Source organism: Antechinus flavipes, chromosome 6 (assembly GCF_016432865.1).
Source record: "Antechinus flavipes isolate AdamAnt ecotype Samford, QLD, Australia chromosome 6, AdamAnt_v2, whole genome shotgun sequence".
Taxonomy (NCBI): domain Eukaryota; kingdom Metazoa; phylum Chordata; class Mammalia; order Dasyuromorphia; family Dasyuridae; genus Antechinus; species Antechinus flavipes.
The window spans coordinates 142,690,833-142,707,252 of NC_067403.1; the positions used below are offsets into that span (position 1 = coordinate 142,690,833).

At 34.3% G+C, this 16,420-nt stretch overlaps 1 protein-coding gene across 2 annotated transcripts in view; it reads left to right on the top strand.

The window, feature by feature from the left end:
- The first annotated feature begins 4,024 nt into the window (after positions 1 to 4,024).
- The window catches only part of GRID2 (glutamate ionotropic receptor delta type subunit 2), a 1,896,723-nt gene continuing 1,884,327 nt past the window's right edge, over positions 4,025 to 16,420 (top strand). For both annotated transcript variants that reach the window (XM_051967540.1, XM_051967541.1), the window contains exon 1: positions 4,025 to 4,510. In XM_051967540.1, coding sequence (XP_051823500.1) covers positions 4,423 to 4,510 — 88 coding nt within the window. In that variant the 5' untranslated portion in view covers positions 4,025 to 4,422. The remainder of the gene's footprint in view (positions 4,511 to 16,420) is intronic.

Here is a 16,420-nt window from a genome sequence, read left to right on the forward strand (position 1 = left end):
AGTAGCTAAATCTTAAACAGTTGATCATCATTACAGTATTGCTTACTGTGTGCAATTATCTCTATGTTCTGCTTATTTTACTTTGTATCAGTTCACATAAATCATCTCAGATTTTTCTAAAACATTCCTCTTAATTGTTCCTTGTAGTTGTTTTATTACAACCACATAGCACAGTCAGCCATTCCTCACTTGATAGGCACCTCTTCTATTTCCAATTCTTTCCTGTCACATATAAGCTACTATAAATATCTTTGTACATATAAATAATTTACCTTTTTCTTTCTTGGGATACAGACCTAGTGGTGACATTTTTGGGTCAAATAATATGTACAATTTAGTATAGTTCAAAATTATTCTCCAGAATGATAAGCCCAATTTATAACTCCACCAATAATCCATCAGTGTTCCTATTTTTCCACCTTCCTTCCAGCATTTGTCATTTTCCTTTTTTGTCCTGTTAGCCAATTTGATAGGTAAGAGGTGGTATTTCAGAGTTGTTTACATTAGCAATGCTCTGCTTATTAGTAATTTAGTGATCTTCTTTTATATAACTATTGATAGTTTTGATTTTATCTGAAAAATGCATTTTCCTATTATTTGACCATTTATCATAGAAACTTGTAAAATTTCCCCTTGATTTCCTGTTTTCTTTTTAATTTTGCTGCAATAGTTTGTACGAAAACTTAATTTCATGTAAACAAAAACTATCTATTCTATCTTCCTTGCTCATTTCTTTCTCTAGTTTGGTCATGAGCTCTTCCCTTATGCAAAAAACTGACATACATTTTTCCATGCTCCCTTAAATTGATTATATCATCATATACTTATTTTGATCTTATCTTGGTGTATGCTGTGAGCTTAATTTCTGCCAAAATGCTTTCCACTTTTCCCAACAGGTATGGTCAAATAGTGAGTTCTTGCCCTTAGAGCTTTTATCTTTGGGCTTAATCAAACATTAGGTTAATTTACTACTATATATTGTGTACACAGTCAATTCCCATTGATCAAACCACTCCATTCCTGAGTCAATACTAGATTGTTTTGATGATAATTACTTTGTAACACAGCCTGAAATTTTTAATATTTTTAGGTTGCCTTCCTTCTTATTTTTTTATTGATTAACTTGATATTTTTGATCTTTTGTTCTATCAGATGAATTTTTCTGTTTTTTTCTAGTTTTATAAATTAGTTCTTTTGCTAATTTGATTGGTATGGTATTGAATAGATAAACTAATTTAGGTAGAATTGTAATTTTTTATTATATTGGCTCTGCCTACCCATGAACCATTAACATTCCTCCACTTGTTTAGATTTATTTTTATTTGCATGAAATAGGTTTTGTATTTATTGCCATATAGGTTCCTAGGCATATTTTGGCAGGTAGACAGTACCTCAAGTATTTTAAATATTCACAGTAATTTTATTTTTAATTTATGGAATAAAATTCACATTTCCACAACATAGCAAAATAAAAAAGATGCTTGCAATTATTTTAAGTGGAATTATTTATGTGCACTTATTTCATATCCCGTAACTTTGCTAAAGTTGTTTCCATTACTTTTTTAGTTTACTTTCCATGGATCCCTAACTATACAATGATAATGCAAAGTAGAGGCTATCATTTCCCCCATATTATGGTTGGGAAAACTGAATCAAATAGAGGTTCATTGATTTGTCCAGAATCACTGCAAGTGTCTGAGTTTAGGTTTGAATTCAGGTCTTCCTGATTATAGAGATACTACTTTAAACATTATGCCTAGCTTCCTTTAAGAGGGGCAAAAAGGAGGCTGAAACTGATGTAAAATGTAGATGTATAATCTAAAGAAAACACAAGCACCTTGAGTATGCTTTTTACTTGTTATATACATATATATTCATGTAAATATGACTATCTATCTATATCCTGGTTATAATAGGATAACTTGAGAAAAGATATAGCTTATGAAAGATTCTTAAGGATTGATAGAATCAGAGTGTTTCAGATAAGTGACATAAAATGTACGCATAGGGATAAAAACTAGATTTGTGATTCCCTCAATGTAGAAAACTCTTAGAGGTAAAAAATAAAAGGTCAAATGACTTGCCCAGGGTCACACAGCCAGTATATATATATATATATATATATATATTATATATATATATATATATATATATATATATATATATATATATATATATATATATATATATATATATATAATATATATATATATATCTGAGAAAGGATTCGAATGTAGATCCTCTGAAAAGCCAGTTCTCACTGCCACTTCAGCCCTTTGTTTATATCCTCAGTGAGGGTTTAAAATATGCAAGTATAGAATGGCAAACAAAAGGCAAGTTGTTGGAGGAGAAGTTTTGGAGTTTGTGTGTATATAGATTGTAAAGAGTAAATTTAGATTCTGGTCTAAATAATGATGAATATAATGACTTCACTAGATGGAAAGGTCCAATAACCAGAGGAGGGATTAAGGAGGTTAAAGAAAAGTGGGAATGAATTTTAAGGTTATATATGACATTGAAGTGCGAGTGAAGTAGCCTCAAAGTCCCCTTAAAGGATGGTAATCCTAATTATCCTTAAGTACTAACATGTCTACCTATGTCTTTTACTGAATTGGATCCTGAGTCATCTGCATTTTTTAAAAAGCCCCAAATAAAGCCCTTTGAAAGATAAATTAAATACTAGATTAGAAGGACCCATATAGGCCAGATTTGGGTGCTAGGGTTAAACTATGTGGTAAAAGCTTAGACCAAAAAAAAAAAAAATGTTCTCTGGCAGAGCTGTCATTCAGTTCTACCAAAACATCCTCCATGGAAGTGCAACTCCTTCCTTCGGATTTTATCTGTATATAATACTTACTAAGCTTTCTTTTCTATGATAGAGTATTTTGATTATACATTTCAATGAAATAATACTGTTCTTCAATTTGATTTGATTTAAATTTCCGTAATTCTCGTATCACCCCCTTCCCTCTTAAAAATCACGGGAAGACAAGGGAGGAAAAAGAACACTGTTTGGAAAGTAATTGGCATCATCTGTCCTTTTAAAACTTTGAAATTAGGAGTTTAATAATAGCTTTCTAGGTCTCCTCCCTTAGTGGCTAGGTGTCCCTGATTTTTCAATCAACCGGGCTAATTCCATTCAAGAACAAGAAAAGTGAAACCTGTTGTAGTTACAAGGTTAAAAGATCAAGATAAAATGTGTAGGTGACTTTTAGCCTTTTCAAAAAGGCTTTCCCATTTAAAAAATATTTCACGAGCTTGTGTTTTTTCTCCCCTTAACTCCTCCCCCCCACCCCTTAGTTGAAGATTCCACTGGAAATGAGAACACTATTTTGTTTCTCCCTCGGATTGCAGATAGGGGGAGAAGGTGGTTATTAGAGAGAAGCTCTCTGTCTCTTTTCTCCCTCTGCTTGATGGCACTGTTATCTCTTTCACTAGCTCCTTCTCCTAGGTGATCCATATCTAGGCAACGTGCAGGCTTGAAGCTGCCAAGCTTTCTCTCTCACTGCATCCATCCAGCCAGGAAGCTCCAAAAAGAGCCTACAACCCTATCAGCTGCTCTCCTTTGCCTTGCTTTAGACACCGCTGCTCCCGCCAGCCAGCCGGCCGATAGCCTGCTGCACTACCTGGCATTACGGCCAGACAGTTGGGTTTCCCCCTCCTTCCGAAGAAAGGGAATTTTCTCTGCATTACTATCTGCATTACCTCGAAGTTTACTGCGCCCTCCGCCCCCTACCTTGGCAAAGGGGCTTTTTTTTTTTTTTTTTTTTTTTTTTTTCTTTCCTGCAGGAAGGAATCTCGCTGCTCCCTCTGGTACTGGTATTGGATTCTTCTCCCTCCTCCCCCTCCCCAATTAAGGCAAGGACTAGGTATTCTCCACGGGTTGTTTCGGTGGAGGTTGATGTTTTGGGTTTCTATTTATTTATTTATTTATTTATTTTGGTTGAGGGAGGAGGGGCGTTGAACATCCGGCAGGAGGTAGGGGCGGGGTGGGGGCGGGGGCTACGGGTTGTTGGAAGTTGCCATCCGGCTAAACCTGGACGGATTCTTCATTGGCCCGGCCGCCCTCCCTCCAGCTGCCTGCCTAAGAGATGGGGCTGGTTTGATAACCACAGCTGCCCCACAGCACTCGAGGCTGGATGCATTTCTTTAGTCAAACTGCAAACAACTCTGGGGATGCCAAAAAGCCCTTCAAAGTGACACAGCTAAGCGAAGGAGCCCTTCTGGTTTTGGAATTACCCTCATATCCCTTCGCCTTCTTCGTCAGCTGCCAAACCTTTCTTTCAACAATCGGATTTTTTTTTTTTTTCTTTAAAGCTTCTCTAAACTCCATCGTTTCCTGAAACTCTTCCGACTGTATACATTATAAATATAGATATAGATTTAAAAAAAACCACACATCCATATACAACACAGGAGGATATGGAAGTTTTTCCCTTGCTCTTGGTTATGTCCATCTGCTGGTCTCGAACCTGGGACTCAGCGATTGCGGATTCAATCATTCACATCGGTAAGAATGGGCTCCAGCGAATATTGGGGACCTTTATATATCTGTTTTACTATGCCTTTTTTTAATTTCTCTTTTTATTTTTCCCTTCTCGCTTGCTTGAGCCCTCTTCTGTTCAGTGTCCCTTTGCTCCTCCATCCGTCTTATATTTGCTTTACTATTATTATTTTTAATAATGAAGCTGCTTAAATCTTGACTTATGGTGGGTTGTTGAAAGTCGTCCTTGTGGTTTTGGATGGGTATCTGTATATTAGGGGGTTAGGGTAGTCAGTAGATGCTGAATTAAGTGTGAGGGCAAAGAAGTTTAATTTAATGTACCCTTCCTTGGCTACTTATTTGCTCCTTTGAAGGATTGTTTTTGGACAGCAGATTTCTAAAAAAGAATGGAAAGGTTTTTTTTTTCCGAGCAAACAGGTGGTTTGGCAACGTGAGTCGGTTCAATTCCCTAGTTCTTTTCCCACCGTGGTTAAAAAGGCTGTTGAATTTTATCACCACCAGCCTTCTTCCTCCTCTTTCTTCATTCCCTCCTTCTCCCCCTCCCCTCGCGCGCGCTCAGGAAGCTGTCCCTAGCAGGCATGATAACTGCATGAGAGAGCTCTCTACCAGGAGAATGTGAGCAGGAAAAATTGGGCCGGCGAGGCTGGCTGGAACAGATCTTCTATGTCATCGCTCCCTCCCCAGGTCAGAGATAACAGGAGTGGTTGAAATCAGAATGTCTTTGTAGCGAGAGGTCGAAGAGCAAAGAGACTACATTCATTTGTTCCCCTTTACACATGTACTCCTCCCCTGCTACCCCTCCCCCTCTCCTCCTTCTCCCTAGTAAAGTAGGGTTTGCTTAGAAGGAGAAAAGGCAATTAGTGTGTAGCCTTCTGCCGTTGGAGATGCTGGTGGCCCCACCTATTGGCAAGAAGAAGGGCAAACGGACAGACTGCAGGCAAAGAGGGACGTCTGAGGCTTGGAGAGAGGACTAACAGGGAATAGGGAGCTTTATATTATTCACGGAGCTTTCAGCTTCCTTCTCCATACTCTACTGCCTTTCAAATAGGAGGTAATACTGCTGAGACCTGATCGTTTCTGCCTTTTTTTTTTCCTGCATTGCTGCAGCGATCCCCTTTATAGGAAGAAAGAGAAATTAAAGAAAAAGGTGTATCTTGGCTACCAAGGTTCATTTCCTAGGCTGCAGAGCAGCCCTACTTTATTATTATTTTTTTCCCTTCAGATCACAGGTTTTAAATTAGCTGCACTGCTTAGTACTCTGCAAAGAGAGGTAGTTTATCCCCCATCCATACATGCCTCTGTACATTTTACTGCCCTGTGAAACCATTCTCTATACCCAGTCCTGAAATGAGAACCTGCTCCCAGTATTGGCAGCACCTGCTGAAATGAAGCTCTTCTCTGTGCGCACTTTGATGCCAAACCCTCTAGCTACAAGGGACTCCCTCTTTAGTTTTAAAGGTTGTCTTGGTAAACATATCTACCCTTTCCGTATCATTTATAGTTATAATATGCTATGTGTTTGTACAAGTCCAAGATTTAGTAATTCCTGAATTTGTGTGGCAAAGGTTTAAGTCCTGGATGCATTCCCAGATACCTTGTAGTATCCATGGGTGATTAGTCTTTACTGCATATATAACTTTTGGGCGCATGGATTCTGATATTCTTGTGTTAACACTATAGTGATGTCCTCATCAAAGTTCAGAAGCAAACGATTTCTTTTTAAAGAGATAGAGATACATATTTATGTATAATTTAAGCCAATATATTAAGAATGTAAAGTTATTATCAAGCATTTGTAGTATATGACTTATGATTAGGGTTTTGGACATTACATTAGACATACTTCATAGAAATAGACTTAAAAATAAATACTCATTTGTTGTTTATCTGTGGCATAAATAATGAATGTATTATTTGCAAACACTTAAAGAAGCATTGTATCTTTCATTACCAGATGAATAATACTGTGCAATGCAATTTGGGCATGTGTTTCAAAATAGGAAAGTACTGCTTTTTCCTGGCACTGTGTTCACAGCTAGTGTGGCCTGGATGCTTTGTTTATAACTGGCAGATCTATCAATGTGTTTACTACATCCATTTTTTTTTTTTTTTAGATTGCTGCTGTTTATTGGATACATTAACTAAGTGAATCCTCCCAAAAAGAAAATAGGAAAGATGTTGCTTTTCACACAATTAAATTTGACTGGGAGACAATTAATGCATTTGACAAGAGGATTACTTCCTTTTATAGAGCAATTTATATTTACACAAAACTGGCACAATAATGAATGTTTCATTAAGTTTTAGACCATGCATATTATATTGAATAGAAATGACCCCAAAATGTTTGTTTTAAAGTGAGGGGTCGCAAACAAAATCAATTTGTTTCTTCTTGCAACATCCAGAAACACTGCAATTACTTCCCAAATTGAAACTTATACATGAAACTTTCAGTGATATTTAGCATACATAAAATGTTTACAGTATTCAGTTTAGGAGAGATATATTAACTGGTTTTAAGCTGATGATTGCTTTTATTTTTAATGAAAACAGTATTTTCTTAGAAATATATTGTGTCTACATTCAATAAAAGGAGCAAGGAAAAAAGTGTTAAAATTCTGAAAAATGAGAGAGCATGTAGAAATAAAATATTTTCATAAGTTCATGTGATATGGCCAAGTATAAAATATCTGTAACATGTGGTCTGTTTAAAACTAGAAAAAAGAAAAAAAATAAAAAGCTTGCTCTGATAGATTTTTCAAAAGGCTCTTTGGTGAATTGCATTTATATCCAACATGTAGGTAGGGAATGTACATGACTTTAAGCATGGCATTACAGTATGCAAACAAATTAATAAATCCTGGCATTTAATAAACATACAAGCTTGCTACTTTAGTAGTTTGATAAATTATCAGAATATGATTGAAAATGAACTGTGTGTATTAAAGTGGAACACATTTATTTGATCTTTCAAATTTACAATTCTTTAATTAGACTGTTTTCCTCTTGGACTAATTTTGTAAGGTGTGCAAGGTTTGATTGTTGGTGGAATTAGGTTTAATAGAAATACCTTCTGGTAACACTTACTGCCTTGAATGTTCTACTGTAGTATGGCAGTTGAGAAAGGCTGCATTAAATGCCCTTATAAAAATAGTGAAATGATTCATCTCCATTGTAAGTTTCCTTGCAACGATAAAAAAGAAAGCCCCTTCTTTTTCTGATATATCAAAAGTATGCAATTCTACATTCTGTAATTACTCTGAATTTGTTCATTGATTGAGTAAATTTCATCAGACCCCCATTACTTGATTGCTTAGAAGTTTCTTAATGATCTGTATGCTGTAAGAAGCACTCGAAAGTCGTGAGTGGAATGGCAATGATATTGTGCTTTATGAGACTATTCAAAAAGTCGTCCTGATTTATATAGCTCCAAAGCTCCCAAGTCTTTGAGATTAGCCATGCTGCCTGCTATTTTCTTCATACATCAGTCATCCCTCACTCTTTACTCCCTAAACACAACAGGAGTTTGGAACATTGCTTTAATTAAGCAGGGATTAGGTGGCATTTCCAGTCAACTGCACAGTTTGTGTTTGTTTCATATCTAATATGAAGCATATCATCTTTAACATTTAAATATATTTTTCTTTAAAGAGATAAAATAATAAATAAGCTATCTACTATAGTATATCTCTGTGCAAGAATATTTATATAATATACTTACCTATATGACATGTACATGTATTTTGTGTTTTGGTTGTTAAAAATCCATCACAACAAAACATCTTGTGTCAGTAGGAGGAGAAAAGGCACATTTATTCATAATTTTCTCATAAGCAAATAGTATTTTCTCTTATGAGTTTTTTCTTAAGCCCAAGGCACCCAGGAGAATTCATGAAGAATTTTGAACTTAAGAATATTCACAGTAAAGAACTCAATTGAGTATCTTGAGTAAAATATGTACCACAATATTTAAGTTAGTGATAAATCTAAAGTATCAATTTTCATTGCTTTTGTAAGAGAGACTTCTAACAAAAAATTAATTAAATTGAAAATATTTTTAAAAGAAAGACTATTTTACCAATTCCAAAGTGCTAATGGGGCCCAGATAATATTATAGTAGGCCTTTCACCAAAATTCCTGTGTCAATACTTGTGTTTTTCTTTTCCAAAAGCAACGTAATCTTGTAGATATTATTTGGAATTAACATGCAAACAATTTCAAGATAATAAGAAGTAATTCCTGATTTCAGCTTTAATACCTGCTTTAATGAAATTTCATTTCCTTTATTAGTAAGAACAAATATCTGTAGCTTAAATGGGTATTAATTATTATATAATTTTATTAAGTCACCAGCTTTGTTCAAGTATACCAACATGTTATAGATCAACTAAAATGACAATATTAAGTATTTTTACAGTTAACATTCAACAAGTGTTCAGCTATATTCCAGGAGCAGTGTTAGGCACTAGAGACCAAAAAAAAAAAAAAAAAAAAAAAAAAAAAAAAAGGAAGAAGAAGAAAAACAGGCCCTGCTCTCAAGTATCTTATATTTTACTGGCAGGAACTGCATTGCATTTTACGTACACACATATAGAATCCATATACACATATGTTCTATATAGGGAATATATATGTGTGAATTTCTTTATATCTGTGATGTCCTTGTGTATTTTCTTTAAAAATATATGTAATTAATATAGAAGTGATTACTTTTTTGTCTGAGCAACAAATTGGAATTGTTAACAATTTTGAAAATATATTGCAATATTATTTATAATATGACTCAAATTAAGAAGGATATTTTTACCCTAAAGAAGTAATTTTCATTCATAAACAACATTACAATGTTCCAAAAGGGAAGTGTCCTCCTTATATAAGGATAAATATGTCCACATAGGTATTATATTATTCGCATTTGTTATTTTATCTTTGTTATATTTCAAATATGTAGGGATTCAGTAGGATTCTCTACCTTACTGAAAAAGTTTGACCATAAATAAAACTTTCATTACAAAATAATTTCTGACCAAAATACCATTATTTTATGAATTTTCATTTCATATTTATATTTGTCAACTAAATAAACATATTTTAAAGTCTCATAAATTTGTACATATATTTAGTCATGATAAATGATAATACAACTATCTTTTTTTAAAAGCTAGGAAAAGAAATGAAACCAAATTTTCATATTCAATTCAAGAAAAAGTTATGATCTATTTAGATTAGGTTTGGTAGTTTTTAACAGCATCTATTTTCATGCCTACTTCCTCATCAAAATAAAATACTTATATATTGAAGCCATTTTGATTTCTTTCTAAAAATATATCATATCTCAATTATGTAGTCCTAATCTAACTTTTATTTGGAAGACATATACCAATCAAGAGAAAGTATATGCAATGTCAACCTATAGATGACATTATAGCAGTTATCATATTAGTGAGGACATTAAGTTTCAATCTTTTTGAAGTTTATGACTTAGAATGGAAAAATTGTTGTAGAGATAAGATGAAAAAAAGATTCAGAAATATGAATGTCATAAAAAATGGTTCAGAAGTACGAACATGTTCAAACATAATAATGGTTTTATTACATTAAATTGTTTATATGTAATATACCTATATATGTAGCAGATGACCACAGAATTACCAAATTTGATTGGGCAATACAAATACAATTCCTGTTATAGCTTAAGCTTTTAAAAAATGATTTAGATAGAAGTGTGATAAAAATCTGTAGCTCTTGCTGCTAGGGAGGCTGAGTTTGATAGATTGCTATGAACTGCAGAAGGCTAAAACCAACTCAGTCTTCACTAAGTCTAGTACTAATATAGTAAGTTACCCAGAGCAGAAGATCAATAAATTGCTTAAGAAAAGGAAAAAGGAAGAAGTTAAAGCTTTCATGTTGATTAGTATTGGAACTGAGTGCAGGAATAGCTCTATATTTTTTGCTTAGGCAAGATTGGGTGGGGAGGATGATGGGAGTGGATAAGTCAGAGAAATCTCATAATAGTGCAGTCAGGTCAAAAATGAGACATATGCACTGTCTTCCCTCCTTTATTGGAGATTTGGAGTTCATGGCCTCACTCTCCAATCAAAGAGGCAGAAGGGAGTAATGAAGTAGAGTGTCAAACTGATAAGATCTTACAGCATGATGAGCTTATCCTAATAATGAGCTTCTTGACTGTGGCATGGTAGAAAAATAGATCAGAGAAATTCCAAAGTGCTGCCAGGTGAGAAAAAAAAAATTAACATGTATATAAATAAATGTGATATATGTTAAAAGTAATAAAGAATATTTTCTTCTTTAAGAAGCAACATGAGCTAACAACTTAGGGAATTGGCAAAGGCCTTGAATAGGAGGTGGAACCTGAATTGGCTCACTTTCAGGGGAGGATGAGGAAGGAGGACATTCCACACATGAAGGTCCCTGTGTATAAATTCTTTCCTACATAAGGATAGGAGATGGATCATCATGGTTAGGATCTATCTTTTTTAATACCATATAGGAGCATTGACTGTTTAGAGTTGGAAGGCTATCATATGACATTTTTGAATATGGTTGAGTTTGCAGTCAACCCAAAACAACCAAATTGTTTTCAAGTGAACTCTAATTTAGCCACATCTCTCCAACTTTTACTTTTGGAGTTGATTAAAAAAATAATTTGAGTTATATGAAGTTATTAACAATTACTCGTAGAGGAGCTTAATCATATATAAAAAGTTTATGCACTATCATTTTATGATTACTTTTACAGTTATAGAATTTAGATATGAAAGACATATTAAATATCATTTAGTCCAATCATATTATTTTCCTCTTCCTTTTTTAAATATAAGTAGTTGGATTGGAAGAAGAAACCAGTAAATGTGTCCTGTGAGATTGTGGGCTTATGATTTTAATTCTCACAATATGTCATTCTGTATTCAAGCTTATTGGGAAGTACTAAATTGAAAACAACAAGTATAAAAGCAAATTCTTTGTTATTTTTATTATTCTATTCTAATTGATATAATATTCAATTCCACAATTATTGATACAACCTACAAATACATAGGAGAAGTACAAAGCATATAAATTGTGAATTTTAGGTGCGTGTTTGTACATTGGATTTGTAATGCAGCTGTACCTTTTTTTAATTGGAGCTGTTATTTCTCTGGTGTAGGAAATTGCCATTGAGAAAACTCTACTAATTCAGACTAACAGCTATTCTACAACTTATAGTCCTAGAGAGATGCCTTTGCTAGATGCAGGTGTAATCCCCTTGCTTCTGGTGAGCTCGGGATTGTTCCCTGAAGGGCAGCCCTGTGATTGCCTGCATGCTGCCTGCATGTAGGAAGACATGACTCCTGAATAATTGAGGTTACATAGAGGATGTTGCTTAGGCATACATGTACTTTGCTTTAGGAAAGAGATAAGCAATATTTCTAAATGGAAAATTAATTGTCTCTGAAAATTATATATATACACATGCAGATATATTTCTGAATATAACAGATAAATTAGGTATGATTACTTGCTTTGTGAAAGGATTCCACAGAGATTTCCTTTAAGTGAAAAATTTTTGTTAGTGCATTTAAAATATGACTTGATTTCCAGTAATTTGGCTTGTAGGGACATCTAGATGGTACAGTGGGCACTAGCTTTGGAGTCAGGGAGATCTGAATTCAAATCCTGCCTCAAATACTAGCTGTATTTCCGTAGGGCAAGTCACTTACCTGCCACCTGTCTGAGTTCCTCATCTGTAAAATTGGAACATGCTGGAGAATAAAATGGCAAATCAATCCAGTATCTTTGCCAAGAAAACAAAGTCCATGGATCATATGTAATGAAACATAACTAAACAACTCAGCTTGCAGATAATTTTTCATGAACACATTGTACAAACTAAGACATGTCCTACATAGAATAGGAACAAGACTTTTAAAAATTACCTAATAAAACTGTATACAATTATTACCTTTTTTATGTGCTACAGACCAAATAACATGTTGAATCATAACTGAAAGGTGTCTTTAGTGACCTGATTTCTCAATTCCCATCATCCCTCTCTTGAAAATAAATCATTCTCTCTTCACTGGCCTTCTAATGGTACATTCTTGAAGGCTGCGTAATTGCATTGATATGCACTTATATTTGCCTGGTGAATATGCCCACATATAACATATGTATATGTGTATACAAATAAGTCTATATATCTATACATGTACATCTGCATATATGTGGGGAAATGTAACATGTATTCTGGTGAATCAGGAAAACATATGATCCAGTTAATATAAATTGATGAAAAGCTGAAAATAATGTCTCAATATTACCAAAATGTTATGGTTCATAAGGATTGAAATGTTGATTGTCTTTTTATTTTCCCAGAGCACAGCAAATTTCCTGAGATGGAGTTGTGTAATGTCCAGGCTAGCTTTCTGGAGGTCTTCCAGAAGGGCCTTGGTCTCAGAAGGATAGTCACCACAAGGATGGACAAGAATAGTGTCTAAAGTCTTTGTCTCCTTCACAGTCTGTGTCTGTCATAGTCTGACCCAATCTCAGTCTGATCCAGTTTCCTCCAGAAGTCTGACAGTCTCAACCAATCTCAGCCTGAGACTGACTTTGTCCCCAGTTTTCTCAGTGCTTAAATACCTTATTATAATTACATCATTACAGCATGCTAAATATGTGTGAATTAGAGAACAATTACATCCCCATAAAGTGGTGTACTAAGTACTTACAACTAGAGAACCATCATCTCATCAGTTTCACTGAGTTAATACCTTGTTATAAGTATCCTTGTTCAAGTATACTTCTTCAGAGTTCCAGCCCTTTACAGAGATGGGGAGAAACCATCACTTCTCCTGTTCTGAGGGCAGACTGATTTTTCCTGGTGACAATATAATAGTCATTACTAGACAAGTAATAAAATTATATCTGCAGTTTGGGGCAACTTCAAGATGCGAGTTGTCTACTAGAAAGTCCTTGATTGGAATTTACAAGAAACATTTCTGTTTGTCTTCAGACTGACTAGGTTCTTTGGGTTGAGTGCCATGAAGTTTGTGAACCCATTTACTGTTAATAGCCTTTCAGATTGAATTGTATTTCATTAATGGGCATTGTGGTGTTCTTTTCTTTTCTAAAATATGATCGTTCTCTGGGAGCAGGTTTCTTGGGGAGCTTCTGGAGGCAGCCTTAGTTTCAGTTCAGATCAATAATCACTTCAAATGCAGCCAGCTGATAAAAGTTCAAATCCTTTATTGTCTCTTCCAAAATAGCCTGGTTAGTTTTCTTAGAGGCCTATCTCCCTCCTTGGTCCCAAGAGCCCTTGTAGCTTGTCTTTTGTCGCTTCCAGTTCCCTCTGAATCTCCAGTTCTACTCTTCTCAACTGACATCTGGCTCTGTCAATCTCCCGAACTGACTTACTTCACTGACTCCTCCACTGACTGACTTCACTGACTCTTAAGAGCTTCTTATATATGATCTCTTAAAGGTGTGAACCCAAAGGTTGACTCCTCCTCTGAGAGAGTGGGATTGTGGGAGGTTGTAACTTTGTGAATCTCCCGGACTTGTGAACTCTAATGTGTGAGCTAATGTGTGAATTCTCAAAGGTGTAAACTTAAGCATTGTTTCTATCAATTCCAGTGAGTTAACATTTTGTAAGGATTCTAACAGGGCATGAAAGAGATTATATTCCTATTACTAGTTTGTATAGTCTATGGCTTTGGTGATCTTCTGAGAAATCTGGTACAATGATTTTTAATAGCCATTGAATAAAGGAGAATTTCCATGCTTTCTCTTAGAACTGTAACTTTATCATTAAATAGCTACATAATGGTAACATATAACAAAGCTAAGGAAAACCTAACTTCCAGGTAGTAGCACTTCACATTTTAGGGTATTCAACAGGGTTTGTATAGTTTTTAAAAGACCATGTCAAAGACCCTTTCCTGAATTTTATTTTTTTTTTCCTTATTGTTTCTGCATGGGTCACCTTTTACAGGAAGTTTCACTGATACTTCTTATTCTTATTCTAGCAGTTCTAGGAATTTTTAAATATGTATTGTAAACATTGTATTTTGATGTTAGTTTCATTTATAATCTTATGTAATTTATACATTTAAAAATATTATTCGTAGAAGGACATCAATTTGCCAAGAGGTCTATGACAGGAAAAAAAGGTCAAAAACTCCTGCTATAGTTTTTAGTGTTCTTCTTTTCTTTAATTTGTCACTTATTTACCTATCTATTTACACGTTATAACTGTGATGAGTCAGTAATTCAGTTGAAAAAAAATATTTAAGTTACTACTATGGTCCATGAACTGGGTTAAAAGCTGAAAATACAAAAAAAAAAAAAAAGACAAAAGATGGTCTCTGCTTTTATGGGAGTCACAGTTTAATAGGTCAACAACAGAAAAATGATATATAACTTCCTTGAGAGCAGTACCTCAAGGAAATTTTTTTCATTAAATACCTTAGGTTTTTGTAATCATAGATTTAGAGCTGGAAGGAACATTCAATATCATGTAGTCCATTTCCTTTATTTTGCTGATGAGGAAACTGAGAACCAAAGCAGTGAAATTCTTTCATGCAAGATCACAGAGTAAGTTTCAGAGATGGAATTTTAACCTAGGTTATCTTCAAATTTAGTACATGCTTGTTAAATTGAATTGAGGATTCATGAACACCCTTATTCAAAGTCTTTGTTAATTCCCCCCAGTATTAGTCATTCTCTTTTCCTAAAATTTATAGTCTCTGTGTAAATATTGTATCATGCTCAGAACAAAAAGTAGTGATTTTCATTTTGTTTTTGTATCCAGAGATCTAGCACAGAGTCTTGAGCAAAGTAGAGGCTAAATCAATACTATTTGAATTCAATTGACTTGACTTGATTCTAAAGACAATGGGGTCAGGTGCTAAGTCAGCCTTCTGTATTAATGGTTTGATAAGTGCTGGGGCTCCCTTCTTCTCCTTTCCATACCCCTTAATAATTTTCCTCACAGCCCAACCTTCTGTGTGATGAGCAGAAACACTAAATTTAACTAGATATAGTATAATGAATTTTTAAAAGATATCACATAAAAGAAAATCCTTCAAACATTTTATAGATTATCTAAATTTCCCGAAAGAATCCATTTTTTCAGTTTATTGAGATTCCATAGTTTTAGGAAAAGCAACAAATTAGACAGTCAAGAAAAAAGGCTGAGTTATTTGTCTCTTATTTCTCTCTTTTTGGGGCTTAGACATTTGAATTTCAAGGGAACACAGAGAAGAATTGGTTTTAGTTTGTTTACTTTACTTTACTTTAGCTTTCTTTACTATTTTTAAAGTTCTTTGTAATCAATTAAACATTTTATAAATACAAATTATGATTATTAGAAAGTGAAATTGAATGTTCTCCAAAAATGACATAACTACAATAAATTGGTCTCCAAGCAAAAATAACAGAGATATCACATTATTATTTGCAAAATAAACTTGCCTTGTTGTTTTTGTTACTTAATCATTGAATTGTGGGGTTGTGTCTGACTCTTCATGACCCTCATGGACCACAGCATGTCAGGCCCTTTTATTCTCCACTGTCTCCCCAAATCTATCCTAGTTCATGCTTGTTACTGCCATGGCAGTATTTATAACATTAGATTTTCCTTTAGTAACCAGATATCCATACCTGAGCTTTCCTTTTGCTTCAGTTCAGGTTCTTCATTCTTCCTGGAGCTATAGCTATCTTCAGCCCTTCTTCAAGAATGTGTTAGATACCTTCTGATCTAAAAAGGGTCTAAACTTATGGTGTTATATCTCTTTTCATTTTAATACTACCTTGGCTTTTTTGGGGGCAAAAATACTGGTGTGGTTTGTTGAATTATGCAATCCCTTCTGCCATGGCAAAGCAGTAAAGAAAGCATAAGTCCAGATGTCTGTATAT